General features: G+C 33.8%; 1 protein-coding gene across 1 annotated transcript in view; it reads right to left on the bottom strand.

Annotated features, from left to right (window-relative positions):
- Positions 1–313: 313 nt before the first annotated feature.
- Smp_137830 (hypothetical protein) overlaps positions 314–17,899 on the bottom strand; it is a gene marked incomplete at both ends in the record, with an annotated part of 37,073 nt that continues 19,487 nt past the window's right edge. Inside the window, 6 exons of the mRNA XM_018798980.1 lie at positions 314–455; positions 1,998–2,120; positions 3,359–3,806; positions 5,307–5,475; positions 5,922–5,968; positions 16,658–17,515. Coding sequence (XP_018650815.1) covers positions 314–455; positions 1,998–2,120; positions 3,359–3,806; positions 5,307–5,475; positions 5,922–5,968; positions 16,658–17,515 — 1,787 coding nt within the window. The remainder of the gene's footprint in view (positions 456–1,997; positions 2,121–3,358; positions 3,807–5,306; positions 5,476–5,921; positions 5,969–16,657; positions 17,516–17,899) is intronic.

Here is a 17,899-nt window from a genome sequence, read left to right as displayed (position 1 = left end):
AGTGGAATCCAGGATGCGCGTTTCGTCCTATTTGGGACTCGTCAGCTGGATGTACCTGCATCTCAGAGTTGATGTTCACACATCGATGGGAAGATTCAAACAAACAATACTAAGTGAATATCCAACATTGTTTCTTTTGTTAATTCTATTATTCGTGTGACCGATTCAGTGATTTTGTTATATCCTCACTCCTTGAGACTTCGCAGATAGTGACATATCTAACTAAAATTGAATAGTTAGTCCGAGGCAAAGAAAGAATGAATATTTAACAAAAGAACAACTTTATATACAGTCGCCAATTGTTTTACTAGAATCAATGTGGTGCTCTATTTGACTTGAGATCCAGTAACTTTACGGGTGTCACCAGTTCAGCTACCATGTTAACTTCAGATTTGTTTTGAGTATTTTCAACCTTTGAACATTTACATCCCAAATATTGGAAAAATTGAGTTAACCTAAGAGACAAAAAATAAATCCCCATAAAAGTGAATAATTAAATACTTAGATATAACAGAGATAAACGTGATAACAAGAATGACATCTTGCACATCACTCAACGATTTCCAACAAGAATCATAAAACAATTTGAAACCAAATAGCACTAGTAAACAATGGAGATGACTTTATTCGCAAACATAATGTGTATCTAGAAAATAAATTGTAAGTACTGGGAACTACGCTGTAAAACGAGAAACCTGGCCTTTTAATTGCCCCTCAAATTCTTGCCTACAACAGGAGAATGAAGTGTGATATTACTCATGAACCAATCTGAAACCGTCAACACTTTTATCAAACCAATGACTTTTAAGTAATATTGTTCGCGAAGTTAAAACACTGGAATGAAATGTAGCAGTCATTCATGATGAGAAGACTAGTCGATGAAGCTATCTATGACTGTAAAGGAAAACTGAAGTGAGAACTATTATTTATCATCATTACATGAATATCTAATGTAGAGCACTGGATGCAAAGAAATGAAGTAAACAACAGTCCTCAGAGAAGTAAATCGGATGTGTATTGTACGGACAAATTCGGATTTACTTATTTTTTTATTATCATTAACTTTATTCAATATTATATTTTTGGTACAACATAGAATTCTCAGCACAAAGTATTTCAACAAGCTTCCGTTTCTTACTTCTTGGTTGATCCTGACGACAAATGTTGAGTGATCGACATGTAAATAATGTACATTCTTTTCGCTGTATATTACCAGCAACCACAATATCTCTGATTGGGCCTTTTTTAACTTGTACAACGAAAAGTTGTACACTTTTCAGAAACGCACCTCAATAGGTTATACGAATAATAGCCGTAATGATGTATCAAAACAAACAAAATTAGATAACTTGTTAAAATATCTGTATGAGAGGAACAGGTTGCCCAGATGTTCAAGCAGGCCGCCTTAAAATTTTCGATCTAAGTTGACTGACATGATACACTAGCGAAAAGTGGGATATAGTGAGGAAGGGATCTAAATTATCGCCCCACAGCAAAACGGAAAAAAATGCAATGACCATTTCTCACGTCTCACTACATTTATTAGATAGTCGACTTATGAGATATATCTCATCTGTCACAATTGATAAACTCTATACAAAATGAACCACCTAGTGTCGAAGGAAAGTAGTCTTTATCCGTAAAAGGTATCTTAGGATCTCAAGTATATAATAGGCTAAAAGTTAACTAAGCCTTATACTATAAAGATAGTTATGGGTTAAGGTTACCATCTAAAAACAAGGTTTGACTTGATAGCACTAAATTTCTTCATTATTTTCGCACTTAATATCTTCATACTGCCGATGGAATGTGGTATACCTGGTGAAAACTCCACGTGTACGGAGTCTGAGAAAAACGGTGAAGAGATGAGCTATCATAAGGATAGTGGATTACGTGTTTCATTAGCTGACTTGCATGATACAAATACATAGCAATCATGTGAATAATATGAAAAACAATTCACTCACATGTGTATAATAGTGAAATGTAATACTCACCTTTCACGTCCAATTTTGAAGTCTACAGTTAAACTATCAACCGTCGTCTTAAAATTGTCACAATGAAGTATCAGGACTAACATGTAAGTAATCAATTTATCACGAAGCATTGGTGACATTGCGCTAAATTATTACAAACAAAATCAGAATTCATAAATGACAAACAATAATGAAGTGAATGGCTACAACTAGAATGTAGCACCCAAAAGTCCATTTATTTTTGTATTCGTTGTTTGGACCTCGGTTTAGAACAATCACAGATCAATGTTACAATATTTGAATCAGTTGGCCAAACATTTGAGAGAAAAATTATCAACTTCATACCGTGGATGAGGTTATCTTAATTACTGCTAGGTCTCCAAAAGAGATAGGCACACATCCGTTGGTATAGTGATTAATAGTGGTGTTAATAATGAATTGACCGGGGCTTTTTCTACTGTTGGTAGTGAACCCCGGTGAATAAATTGGTTTATCGGAATAAAGGGCTGTCTAAAACTCTGGGGAATGTACAGGGGGTCGGCCTAGTTTCAAAAAGAAAACAAGAGATATTTCTGTAGAATGAAATGAATTTTATGTATTTGACAGGTCGGGGTACAGATGCTGGCACTTTTTCAATCTGGCGTTAGAAAATTTTTTATCTTCTGTGTTATATGGAAGTAGAGATAAATAATAAAATAGAACTTTGGCAAACTATTAATGACCACTGTTAGGGTCTTTGAAGTCGTAAAAGGTAGTATTCATTTTATTTAAACACATAAACATCAGTACAAGAAGACACCAAATACATATGTGCCACACGAATTATTCGATTTGTGTGAGGGCGGAAATACTTCCCGGTCACCCAAACAGAAGCAGATGGTTTCTTCAGGGGGACACTCCCCGAACCTTTGACCCAGAGGTCTAGTACACAAGGCAGTGGGGCAACGTAAAGAGATGAGGTCCCATGGTAGCCGGTGACCAACAATAGGCTTGTACACCATTTGCTTCTTCAGGATCCTGGAGCCCATGTGCACCACTTGTTTGGAATCAGGGTTTTCCAACTCCCCTAGGTGGATCCTCCATAGTAATAGTCTTCAATCAAAAGTTTTTCAAAGAAATGAGAATTATTCACGATATTGCTTACAGGAAGGATTCCTTACCAAAAGTTTTTGCCGAAATACATTTTTAGACATACAAACAAATGTTGGAGGATTTCCCATGGGCAAACTTAAGTTTACATGCACTTCATTATATTTGTAGTAGTTTAAATACCGTACAACAAAGTTAATTAACATTGAACTGTCACGATTTGATTAAAAACTATGCATTTTGAAACAGTTAACGAATGTGAATCATTAAAGCAGTGAGGAAAATATACATACCGTACTTTTAGACGTCCCATACCATTTCGACTAACTGATGCTGTAAACTGGGTAAGGAGATATTTGCTAACAGTATTTGGTGTGTCTGGAAGTGGGACCTTGCGCATCAGGTCCCGGTTAGGCAAATGAAACAAAGCAAACATATGACTGAGAAACACCAAACTGGTAACATGTTTTATATAACCTTCAGGCTTAGTTGTACACAAGTTGCACAGCTTATTTCTTATCCACTGAGGATAAATACTTTTGTTTATTACAGCATCAATTGAATCGACATCAACAGATATAATATGTTGTATCTCCGAATTTAAGGCTTCTGAAATTCTAGGAGGAACTAATTTTTCATAAGGATAAACATCCTCAGGACAAGAAGCTTTCAGGACTATTGGTGGAAGAAGGCGGAAACGTTCATCAGTTTGAGAGTTAGAGCAATCCATTTCGTTGTCAGCTAAATAAATTTACAAAAATAGAGTGTAAAGCATTAAGGTTAAGTAACAATGAACTTACAGAAGCCTTTATATGTGTATTTTATTATATGAGGTAAATGTATAGATTTCACCAAAGTAATTTTTATGTTACTGTTATAACTTGTGGCCTTGTGCCCCTACCAGCATATCACGTGACGATACCGCCAAGTAGAGAACTGTGATTTATCGACCGGACCAATGACGTGTAAAACCCGTGCGAGCAGTCTAGAGTCTTTATCGGTCCTTATTCCTGACTAACCCAGCCTGTTAAGTCCAGAACACCGATCTCAGCTTATGAGATATGAATCACATGTTTCAGACACACTGAGTTTGCATACAAACCAAACAGACCACATCGTACCACAAAATAGAAAGTAACATTTGTACGAGATTTAGCCAAAAGTGGCTGTGAATGTAGGAGATTGTGATGAATAGACTGGACAGAACTCAAGAACGGTAAATTGTATAATAATAGTCTATGGGTCAAAATGAAGCTTATAATAAGAGGAATATGAATACGCATAGTTTAGCCACTTAACAATTATATAATATGTGTAGTATTAATCCAGAAATATACTCCAACAGTTACCATTCATTATTCTCATCGGGGTATAACAGTTACGTTACCCTTTCTAAGTCGAGGAGGGAATAAACATAGGGTGAGAGTCAGAATAATCAGAACTAATACTTTTTAAATGTTGGTAAACTTCAGATATATAAACAAGATAATTGTAAGAAGGGAAAGACATATAATAAAGGTGAATTTAAATGACATAACATATTTTATTATTGTCAACAAATAGCATCTTAAGAAAAATGAGTAATCCAATTTCTGATATGAAATGCACTTCGCTTTTTCAGACAGTAGTCTAATTAGTAAGTAAATAGGATCAATCAAAAAAATTAACAAGGAGCATTACATCACATTGGATGACTCATTACTCTATTCAGAAACCACATGAATAGCGTAGTCAAAAGATAGAGGGCGACTGGAACATGTAAACCAATCCTGATTAAAACCTGATTTTTTTTAGCCACTAAACCATTACTCCAGGCTGAAGATAAAGAACCGTTCATTCAAAACATGTTTGAAAGTAAAAGGTAAAATCAACTATTTTCATGGCATCTAGGAAAGACTCATCAAAAATCAATAGGTTTTCGCTCTCGCCACTCACAACGTAAATATATATGTTAGCGATTGTAGCTAAAGCTTATTGAAAAATTCACGTACAGCTAGATGGTTACGAAAATTGAACCGAGAGATTTTAATCAAGTTAAGTAATCCTATAATAATGACGTAACTTACTCACTAGTTGCAAAATCTTATATTTAGCTTCAGACTTTAAACAATAAGTGTAAGCTTATTCCTGAATTCAGTTAGAATACTAAATTCAGCACTACCATCAAATAAAAAGTTTCGTAAATATATAACTGAAAATAATTATAAAATCTAATTTGACAGGAAATAATAGAAGTCTTACGATTATTCGAATTGGCTTCGTTATCACATTTTAATTTGGTTTGACCATGCATAGCTCGATCGATCACCTGAGCATTGGTCACCGAATTCTTTTGAGTTTTATTTCTTTCCATCTCACGTAAAGCACGTTGCTTTTTGACAGAACCGAAAGCATTAATGAGAGTAGCTCTCTGCAAAGAAAAATGATAGTAGCATAGTTAAACCGAGGTTTGATCCATATAAAGTAGAAGAACCCAATTTTAACTGACAATTCAAAATCCGGAGGATATATAAAAGCGATTCTGTGTTCTTAACCTACTAATTATATTCACTGACTTATAAGCATTTCTTGAAGTAATGCACGCAATTTAACTGATAGCTTCAATCAATTCTATACATTTACTGGATATAATATTTTAGACTACATTGATTTGCACATAATTTTCCAATATCAATACACTTTAGCAGAGCAAGATGAAAATTTAGACTAATTACGAGAAGAAAGTCAAAGAATGAATTCGAATTCATTGTCAAATACATCTCCGTATGCCAAGCTGAAGGTAGCATCTTCCAAGTTAAAACTAGTTAAATTACTTGATAATTGAAATATGAAAAGAATAAACGAGTTTTGACTTACATCAGCATTCACTGCATTTGGGACTTCAATCACGTCATCTGAAAGTACTATCAGTAAAAACTACAACATACCATCGAAACAAGGCTCAAGAAACTCCGGCTTTTTGTGAATAACTTCAACGCTTTTTGTTCGTTTGTTGTAAATTATAGTAGCATAACTACATAAAGAAATAAATTTCCTCGTTACTCAAGTAAACTTAAATCATACGAAGTATAAGAGCAATTGTTAAGTTTGAGATACTTTAAGTAGATTCTGAAGATCAACTCTGTCAAATATGGCAGTCAGTTCAGTTTTCACTCCTAAATATTCACCATGAAAATTATCATACATTATTAGATAGTAGGATTAATCCCTGAATGACCTAATTAAAATGTAGATTAAAGATACTGTACTTCTCACTATGGAACATTTTGAAACAGCAACATCAAAGTTATAAATACTGTCGCAAGAAAAATAAGGAAAGAGAGAGAATTAACAGTAATATAATATTATATTCGTTTAAAAACAAATGCCTATACTCTAGAATCATAATTGGTAGGTAGTAATGCAGGGGACCCAAACTCTTTCACTTCTGTAAATTCAGAATGTCAAGTTACATTTGATCGAACGTAAAACGTTAATGTTTCCTAACTTTAACGAATAGCATTAAGTTTGCTAATTTCTGGGTAACATAGTAAAACACGGAAATACACTGTACACAAAAATATGTGATAAATTAACGTACGCAATCGGATGGATGATTAGGCATAAACTTATCATTTTGTTCACACAAAGGGGAAACTTGGTAAAACGGGATACCGAGGAACGTATCATAAAGAAGGAACATCAGGTTTTTAAACTAGGTTTCTAAATAAGGAGTGTCATTGAAAATAGTTAGTAATCTTTAGTCTTAAACTAAGTATGTGCATGGATTTCGAAACTTTGAAAGAACGAATGATGTGCAAATCTACAAAAGTCGCCTATCACTATAATAATAAATCTGACCTGGTCCTGATGCTCTCCAAACAAGATTTTTGCACTAAACGATCACAGGCAACCCACTAACAAAGCCACTTACATCCCTTTGGAATCAAAACAAAACGTACGAACAATTTATTAAAGCCTGATAATTTAGGAGTATAAACACTGATCGAAAACACGATAACTACCATTAACCTCAAAACTATTACAAACGCAAGACGATACAAGATTAAAATACAATTGCGATATATAATGAAAAAACTCATACTTAGAATCCCTCAAAGGAGACTTTAACTTGCTACTGTAGAGCACATTACCGATTTGACAGCTCTAAAAATCCAACTAGAGTTAATATTAATTGAATAAGTACCACAATGGACTTTTCGACATTCTGGGGACACACATCAACATGTGCTGGTAAAACATCTGCAACTGTCATATTGCTTGTTCCTAGTGAAAAAGGTGCTTTTAAATGTTAGGAAAAACACTATACTCTTACCTGGGAAGAAATTCATTTCTTCCATTTATAGTACTTTATAATGCTCTGAAGACAATACAACCTAATAAAAGTATCAGACAGGTCAAAAGTAAGACAGTTTGTCCCACAAACAAAAATAGAACTGTATTCCCTTCAATACAGTATGTGATATTTAGTAGCTAATGTTATAGTAATAGTTGCTGTCCTAATTTCATTACATCAATATCCTAAAAGCAATAACAGAGATGTATTTGTATATCCCGTTGATTTTCAACAAGTCTTATCAAAAACCTAAAGTATTGGAGTGATTATAGCATTGTGAAGAGCATTTGGTAAAGCTAATATTAGGAACCAAAGTTGAGAAACAAGCTAGTGGTTGTGAATAAACTGAAAACTGAAGTCTTGGCCAGGTCACTCATATTCGAATCTTTGTAGCAACCAACTGGATTTTAAAAATCAAGTTTAGCTTGAGCTTATAAAATACATAAACCAGATCTCATACATCATAAGTTGTCCTTTATGACATCACGCAGTTATAAAACCTTCGGGGTACTGTGGCTCATACAGAAAGTTGTTTATTTGAACTTCTTTCTAGATTGAAAACTTCTCAGTAAGAAACGTTTCTCGTTACCGAGACATCTATATCTCGAGTGTTAAACTCTATAAACTGAGTATTCGAAGAGCCTGGGAACTGGGCTTGACTAAAGTTATAAAATAACCTTGAAAGTATCATCACTCATTCCAAAAATGGGATCTCTAATGAAAAGGTACGAATTAGGCATATAGTTCTGATGAAATTTCAACGCTACTTAAGTAAAGATCGCGAGTGGCGTTAACAGTTGTTGAAGGAGGTATGTGAGTGGAAGAGAAAATAACACCAAACACATGGATTTATAGGTTTTCTTGCATGCATACGAGAAAACATCACAATAAGTACGAATAAGCTAACCACGAGTTTTTATTACAGTAACGCAGTAGCCAAATAACGCGCCTGTAAGTGTGTGATAGGACTAAGATTTGTGTACTGAGGACAGAAGACCGACAGCATGTTTTGGTCCTTCTCCAGTAATTTTCCGTGTCTTTTCTACTGCTTAATTATTCCCCGCTCTGATTTCATTCTACTGCTTTGATCGTTAATTACTCATCAAGACTGCTGTTTTCACTTCCATTGAATTTATTTTAGTTGAAGTAATCTTCAAGTTTATCGTTCCTTTTCGAAAGCAATATTTCATCTGTTTTTTTTAGTACACGAGGCATCTTGAATTTGTTTGCGCTTTTGGATTCAATGGTTTACAGATTTTCACTTTTTTTTAGTCATCATTTACTTTGTCTTTGGGTATTGTTCATGTTTTTAAGACCTCCGATTGATGACAGGGCAGTGCAAAAAAGGTAATTGCCATCTTTCAGGTTGTCGGTACCCTGTGGAAAGTGGAATACAGTGAGACGAATATAAAGGATGGTGCCTCGAAGTTTGTACGAATTTGAAGCCTGCAGCTTCAAAACGGTTCGGTGAAAATAGTTACGATTGTCTGTCAGTAATGTCCCTCGGACGCTAACAGCTTTCTGCTAAGAAGAATACTGACAAGCGTAATCGAGACATATCAAACAGTACTGTAGTGGTTGTAGGGTCACTGAATATCGAACAGATCATTGATCCCTGTCAAAGTCAAGGATAGTCAACGCGCATCAATCAATGATATGCCATGGACTGGCCCACGCGGCAGTGGTTGTTCTTTCACTTCTGTAATTTCGTGGTTGTGCCTTAACTAATATATTCTTGTAATAACGTCTTTTGTGTTGTACAGTCTCCATAGCGTCCATGATCCTTTGATGCGTCGATGGTTCGATCCACGTAAGGGCTGGTCGCGAGGTGTGACTTCAGCATTAGTTGGTTCGTCACCATTCTCGTCTAACTATAGTAGGCCCCCAATCATTTCGACATAGAACATCAACGTAGATGGTCTACACTGGTGAGCAAGACTTCGAATAACGCAACCTATCACTACGATTTTTTCTATTGTACTCTATACTTATTATTTTTCCTTTTTTACGTCTCCTATGTTAGTCAGTTGCTCCGAACATTCGTTGCTTCATATCCTTGTTGATTAGTATTTCAACTGAAATAATTGGTTCAATCGATAGAACTAACCAATCAACTACGGCTATAATCGACTATCATGGTTCTTTAACAAGCATTAGCAGCATGTAAATGCTCCTGTGTAATATGTCTGTTAAAATATCAACCACTCGTAAGTATAGCCTTAAGGCAACACGAACGCATATCTGTTTGCAACCTATCCACTTGTATAACCAATACAGGATAAACTGTCGATTATAAATTCATCTTTCTGCTTAATCACTATCAACTAACTACTATCAGAAACTATCTACTAGAATGTTTTACTTTCTTGACCACTGCCTGCCTAATTTCCGATTGCTGAGTTCCATGGCGAATCAGAGGATACAAATGCTAGAAATTTACGGTGAGTTTGAACTATAGATTTCCTGCAATGTTAGATCTTGTTTAGACTGTCTCGCCAGGCAATGCTACGTGATCTGTTCGATATTCAGTGACCCTACATGGTAAATAAGTCCCCAAAATCAATAGCTTTGTAATTGTTCGACATTGGATGCTGACCACATTAGTTTTAATGGACTCACCTAGCTGAAGACTCTCGGTCATGCAACCGCACCAGATCATGAGTGGAAATGCCGTGCTCAACCTCTCCTACGATCACTAGCCAGTTTAGATCAATCACTACTCAATATATTGATAGTCTATCAAATATATCTTCCAAACTCCTCACTTCTGAATTTTGATTTTACTGGGTGGGCGCGATTCAATCGTTATTGAATAATACACATGTCGTCTATCCTCGTATATAATTATCGACTTAACTCGCGTTAGCAAATAACGGAATTAAATAATTTTTGCATTTTTGAAGAAACCCGAAATGGTTTCTTCACAGCACTTATGTACCCATAAGGTGTTTGTGAATAATAATAATAATCTAAATACGAGAATGGATTTCGAATATGTATACTACATGCACTCAGTGATTTAAACAGGCAATCAAGAAGACGAAACAATGAGAGGAGAGCGAAGCGGATCGGAGAGGGCAAGTGAGCGAACTTGATTTAATCAAGTCTTAATCAATATTTATAGCCAGATAAAAATAGGCTACAGATATGTGATGAGTAGGATAAAATGTGCACACATAAACGCTCACCTAAAAACAGTCAGAATAAATGAGCCAACAAGTGACAAGGTCAAAATGTGGTTTAAGAAGAATGTATTGGCTTTTCCAAAAGCCAGAATAAACTATGTGGATTTAATTAAGCGCATGATGTTACATTGTTTCCTACAGAGATCTATTCGCAATAGGGGCCTTTTATACAACTTATTATTTACATGTATTGTTATACGCAGGATACTTTGGGCAGAATTTTTAGTGACGATTCTTCATCAACTCTACCAAAGCCGTTTAAATCTGTCAAGAGATAATTCTTTTTAAGTATGTGAAGGACAGTATGAACAGCCAGATATGAAGTTGGAATGCGCCAGTACTTTAATCATCTTTAATGACCACTAACGTTTTCAAACGTTATCCTCAATCGTATTGAGTGATACAGATTAGTAACACTGAAATTATACAAAATTCATAAAACGATTAATTCTCGGTCGTGTTCTGTCCGAAACGGATCACGACTATTCCTTGTAGCTCCAAAACTAAAGCAGTTTGGAATTAGGAACAACTGTTTAGGTTAGTTGAGATACTCACTACCGTGAAGTCGAAACCAAAATAAGGCGATTGTGGAAATGACCGTTCTAGATTTCGTTATAAATTTAAATATACATTATTATCGAAACAAATATTACCACCTGGTTACTGAACTATGAATTTGAAATAATATGACAAAATAGAACTAATCCCAATAAGTCTAGAACGTCAGCAAGACAAAATCAATAAATCGAATTTGAAGTACTCAGTATGATATTGCATTGTATTATTATGATTGACTTAAACACAACATGAAATATTTGACTGTGCATTAAATGTATTGGTTATTCACCACATCATTTAATAACTGTTCAGTCAGTAGTCAAATCTAAATTACATTTAGTGAATAAGTTGATAAAGGATATAAGAGGATTATCAGGTGCAACAAATAAATTCACCTATCAATACAGGAATGTTATTCTCTTCTTTCCGGGTAGATCATGTACAGATTGTCCGAATGGTAATATTTAATTTTATAAAAATATCAAGAATTACTTATTATAACGCTGAGTATCTTCATTTCTGGAAAAGTGTGTCAATTTATAATTAGAAATGCAAAACTCCGGTCAATTCAATCAACATAATCAAAAAAGAGAGCGGATTAATATGGCAACCTCCATAACCGAATATCAAATAAAACAACATAGACGCAGTAATAAATACATTTTTTGTTATATCCCAATGAGTAGGAAAATTATATCACTAACTTAATGCAAACCACTTCTTCAGAGTAAATAAATAACTAAATTAAACTAACATAAGTTTAACTAGTACAAAGGGAAAAATGCAGAATATTTTAGGTACAATCAAAATCACATTTGGTCTGAATATGTTAACATCAAGTTATTCTTGGTCAAGGTAAATCTGTACTACCTGTCACTGTATTAATTCGTGTTAGAGTGTGGATATGAAAAAAAGTATGCATTTGTAAAATCAAGTAGTGGGTTTGAAATTAGGTGTGTTTGTGTGTAGATTGTGTGGAAATCAAATAGGATTAGTTGTGGTTGTTCGTATAAATAGTCCAAGTTGAATGAATATTCAGACTTTCTTTCCTAATGATGGCAGAGGAATTTAGCGTAATGTGAAACACTTCAGCTACTCGCATCTCTTTATAGTTGGAAAAGTCTTTCAGAATTATTTTGATATGTTTAATATCGGTTTGGTGATTATTGAAAATAGCATGTACTGATATCGTTGATTTAACCTGTAAGTTTTCCAATTCTACAGGATTATTAGGTCTTTCTGTGTAACGTAAGTGTTTCTTGGCCTGAGTCGAGATCTCCAATATGGAACGCATCACAACCGACACAACCTAGTCTGTAAACACAATTTTGTTTGGAAGTGAACGGAATCGGATCTCTCATTCTAACTAAAGCGTTTCTTGGAGTGTTAGTTGTCTTATAGAAAGCTTTAATTTTGCACATTTTCAATATCTCTTATAGTTCTTCTGTCGTATCTTGGCGGTAATGTAAAACCACAGCACCGATCCGAGATATTTCATTAGGATTGTTATTTACAGATGGACAGTTTTAGTTTAATAAGTTTCTAATAATATTCTTAGGAAAATGATTAAAATGTAAGATGTTTATTATAGTGTCTTTTCTCTAATTTTGTCTTCTGAAGTCACAAAACGTCAGAATTACAACTTTTCTACTCACTGGGATATAACGAAAAATATATTTATTACTAACTTCCTACCCAGTGCTCAATTTATTTGAAACTATCAAGTCCGACTTCGGCATCGATACCTATAAACATATATGTAGTTGAAAAAAAACAGAAATTCGGTGAAAACATAAGATAAACAAAAACTACAATAAAATATAAATAGTACCATCTCAACTGGGATCAAAAGACGTCCATCTGAAGGAATCGAGAAGAATCAATAACAACAGGACGTACATGGAGTGATTTCCATAGACGAAACTCTCAAAAAGAATCTTAGACTCTTCTCCACTTATATGTGTCCATATGTACATTCAAATTGGCAAACACAGTGGAACGTGACGCAAACGTTTTCATTAATTTTATTTTTCCTGTGAAGCATAGACTTTACTTTTTCCCTGATGATGACCTTCTCTGAGTAATACGTTTTGCTGATAAGTGAATAAAGCCTTTGGTTTAATATAAAGCTATTTGACTCACCTCTGAACGGTAGGATGATGTAGACAAGCCTTTTTATGCTGAAGATGTTAGTTTTCTTTTTAATTCATTTTAGCTATCTTCTTAATATACAAATAAATGCTGAAGGAATGAGCATTTTACGCAGTAAGAAGGATATCAATTTTCACTTTTATGACTAAGACTAGTTTTATTAATGCTTGTAATAAAGACTAGACTAAGCCAACTACTGAAGTAATTCGATTCCTCTTGGTTATAAAAAATATATAGAATTACTTTGTAATTTATTTGGAATCGAATGTTTAATAGAAAATCTTTGGCCTTTATATTTAATGAATAACAATGAGACTGAAAGAGATCATTCATAGACTCAAATAATTTTTTACCCAATATATATTATAGTTGATAAATACTATGATAAATACTAAATCTCCACAAAACCCCTTCTAATAATCAATATATATTAATAATGTGGCTGAAGATAGCTCATTTTATACTCACTTTTACTGTTGTGGTCTGATCGAGATCAACTTTATTTGGTCTGTACTAAATGTTATCTCGATATATGTGAGTGGTAAATATTAAGATGACTGCACTACCTAAAACTATTGAATGTTAAAAACAACTGAGACAAACTATTTGGAAGACAAGAGATTTTTCAATTTCATTCGTTTCATACTCAGTATTCATTTAAGTAGATATTTACCGTTCTAAAATTCCGAAACCAAACTTATAGGGAACCTAGTGAATAATCGGATATAAAAATCTTTCAGTAACTTTTAAATTTCTAAAATACCTTCAACACGTACTACTTTCCTTACATTTCGGTCAAATTAATAGATACTACGAATTACTGAGCCTTTCGACTAAAGTTTATACATACTGGTCAAATATTACACAGTCAAATAAAACCCTGTTGATCATCAGTGATATTTACTTCAGTGTATAGATTTCACTCAATATGATACACTTATTCCGCATTATTCTGAGAAAACTGTTACCAGTGTAAAAATAAATAAACGTTTAAATTATCATAAATACATTTTAATCAGATGAATTTCAAAAGGCTTCATATCCTCACTTTTGGTGGCCGTAAGAGTCAAATCCTTCCGAAAGTTTGAAAGTCCAACTTCATAATGTCTGTTTGTAGACTAATGTACACTAGATAAGATTTTGAGCACAAAATTAAAGCTTTACCTTTCAGATGAATTTCTACAAATCTTCCGATTTATTTAACAGACACAAACGGAACTAGAACAATACACTAGGTTGGGTGAACTGAAATTACATTTTCTGAAGTATATACGTGTTGTGACATGCGGTGTTCAAAATCTAGTACTGATACACGGCATGCTATGTGTCAATCCCCAAGGTGAGTACTTGAGTGAGAATACAAGAGTGAGTAAGAAAGCGTATTGGACTACCGAATAAAATACGCAAATGCTCATTCATATATATACCAGTCTATCCTTAGTAAAATGACCCATTGACCCCAATGAAATGCACTTGACCTTTAGTTCACTTCTGATTGCTATCGATCGACCTTTCGCTACTTCTGATTTGCTATCCATATCAGTACTGATGTTTATCTACTTACAAGCAATAATCATTTGGAAGTAAACGGCTGCATTGTAAATATAGATGATAGTTGAAAATAAAGTGCTTTTTTCAAATAGTTTAAGTAAGAATCACTAGATTAAAAGTGGTATGATCACGATGTATGTAGACACTCAGTTAAATGAAATCAAATATTCTATTCTGATCAGAAATCTATCAATGACTATAATGTTTTGGTAACACAGGAGTGAATAATGTCATTAGTACTGCAAATTAAAAACACTGAATTCTTTCTAGACACATATAATGACGTAAGAATACGTATTATTCAGTATTCATTAAATTAGCATATAAATTTGTCTTTCTTTTCTAATGTTGGTTTGAATAATTTTCTGGTAAGCGTTTTATTAGCGAGTTGGTTTTCTTCGGGATGGGGTCGCTAACCCCATGCCCAACCCTCTTCCTTTACCCGGGCTTGGGACCGGCAGTAGCCCCCGGAGGAGCTGCAGGAGGAGTTCTTTTCTAATGTTATCACATCTCACTTAGTTGATTAATGAAAATAATAATAGTGCACAATCTCACGTCGAATACAAATAATTTTTCAGCTCTGTTTATAATCGGATTGATAAATATAAACACAGTGAATTAAACTATTTACAATCGTTAGTCGTCAATCAATGACCTGACTCAAACTGATCATTAGTGCAAAAATAATTAATTTATTTATTGATATATACATTTCTACACAGTAAGTAGTTCATACAACTCAGTTACTGGTTAATAATCAATATCATGTTGTCTGATTTCCAGTACTTACGGAATTCTGTTTGCCAAGTTTTACAATGTGGACAGTAATCTGAGTGAATCGACGCCACAATGTAAGTTGTTTGGTGGCAGATAGTAAAAATGTAACCGTCTCAAGTTAAATGAGTAGATAAAATAAACTAAGTGGGAAATGAAGATTTGATATTCCAGTAAGAAATACTACCGAATGACGTGAATGATGGTGAGCTATATATTATCAAACATTCCACTTCTAGTTTATTAATTGACCTAATAAATAAATATACATACATATATGTTATCGAATAACTATTTCCTGAGTCCAATATCGTAGGATATTATTTCGTAGTTAAATTATTGACAGAATTACAGAAGCATAAGTTCTGAACGTTCAAAGCGGATGAGCCTAATCGACACTGAAGAGAAATCCTGCTGATAATTATTCAAACATGAGACATAAAATTCAGGTAAATAATTTCATTTAAACTATTTCCACCCTGTTCAACTCATGAATATATAAACAACACAAAGCAACAAAAGAAAATCATGGAGTTTAAGTGTATTTCAATAGCTCTCCATTTCTTTATAAATACAGCTAAACCAATACAGATATTATCGAGAGAGAGGGAGAGAGATAGAGAAGAGACTGTCATGGTAAATTAATAAACCAGGGTATAAGTGAAGACCAGGTAAAATACACATATACAAACAAAATAGAGAAATATATATAGAAAATGAATATACATTTCTCAACTATTTTGTAAATCTTTACATGCTTATTTGTGTTTTAAGAAAAAAATTGCTATTACTGACATATATCATAATATTTATAATACAGTTAATCACATAAGCATTACAAAAACAGGCTAGTAGGCACGTATGCACGCAGACACACATAAAGATGGGCATATTTATCTAACTACTGAGTTACAATACACTTGGAAAAGTTTATCAATAAGATTAAGGAAGCCAGATACAATTTTGAAGAGTATTAAGATTGTGACCTTGGTTATTATTATTACCATTATTATTATTATTATTAAAGTTCTGCGCACCAAGAATGTATGATGCACCAAGTATTGATTGCAAAGATGATGGACATGCTCCTAACAAAGGAGTTGAATTACATAAGTTCAAATGTCCAATGTTTGTAAATGTTGAATTAGGAAGTAAAAAAGGATATGATAAGAAACCATTTTGAATATTATTACTATTGTTGGAATTATTTAAAATTGGATTTCCAGAAGGCATTAATAATGATGTAGTATCATAACCTACAGGGATATTTCCAGTTAATTTGGAAATGTTTGAATTTGATGGGAAGTTTGTACATTGCCAATGATGAATTTGATTTCCACTATTGAAGACGGTTGATAATACTGCTGGTGATGATGAAGACGATACTAGTGAGAACTGAGTAGTTGGAACGAGCGATGGAGGTAGAGACAGGTGCATAGGAGTAGGAAAAGATGAATAAAGTTGACTACTCAATTGCATTTTATTTAAATTTTGCAAAAACTGTTTAGAATTTAAATCATTTAAAGGACTAGGATTACATAATGTTGAATATTGTAAAGGATTTGTAGCCAATCCCATTACATTAGTATTCATATTTTGTTTTAGGTAGGCATCAGCAGGCAAATGAACAACTGAATCGATTGGAATAGTTGTGGAATTCGATGTTATATGATAAGGCAAATGGTTTGTGACTAGTGTTTGTGGAATTCCTTGAGTGCTGCAAATAGAATTACCCGATCCAATGACTGGGAATTGTTGAAACTTTTGATTATTAATAGCAGAAGGAAGTTGAGGAGGATGTTGAAATGGAACACGTTTAGTATTAAACAGTTTTGTTGGAGGATCTGGAGCTGGCAAAGGGTTGGATAAACGACTCCACATGGTAACAGGGTTAACTAAAATTATAAGTAGAGGATAAACAAGTAACAGATATAATCCCCGAATCATTACTAAAATTAAAGATTGTCAGTGGCTTAGGAATCGAAACCTTCTCACATATGTGCGTACAGTTTATCTGCAGTGATAAATAAATAGAATTTTATCACGTTCTCTACTTTTTAAACTTTTTAAAACTCTGATGTCACTGAACAATGCTTAGGATGATAAAAAATTAAATTGCTGAACATATACAGATATTAACAATGTTTTGAACAAGCATCATGACAGAGAATATATGTCAGAAAATTCCTGAAATCCAAGTATCCCAGTGGTAACGTCTCGGACTGGAAAACTTGTTAGCTCGGATTTGAATCCCAAACGCTTCATCAGTTCTCACAAAA

Source organism: Schistosoma mansoni, chromosome 3, assembly GCF_000237925.1.
Source record: "Schistosoma mansoni strain Puerto Rico chromosome 3, complete genome".
Lineage (NCBI taxonomy): Eukaryota > Metazoa > Platyhelminthes > Trematoda > Strigeidida > Schistosomatidae > Schistosoma > Schistosoma mansoni.
This window is presented reverse-complemented; position numbering and strand designations above follow the sequence as displayed.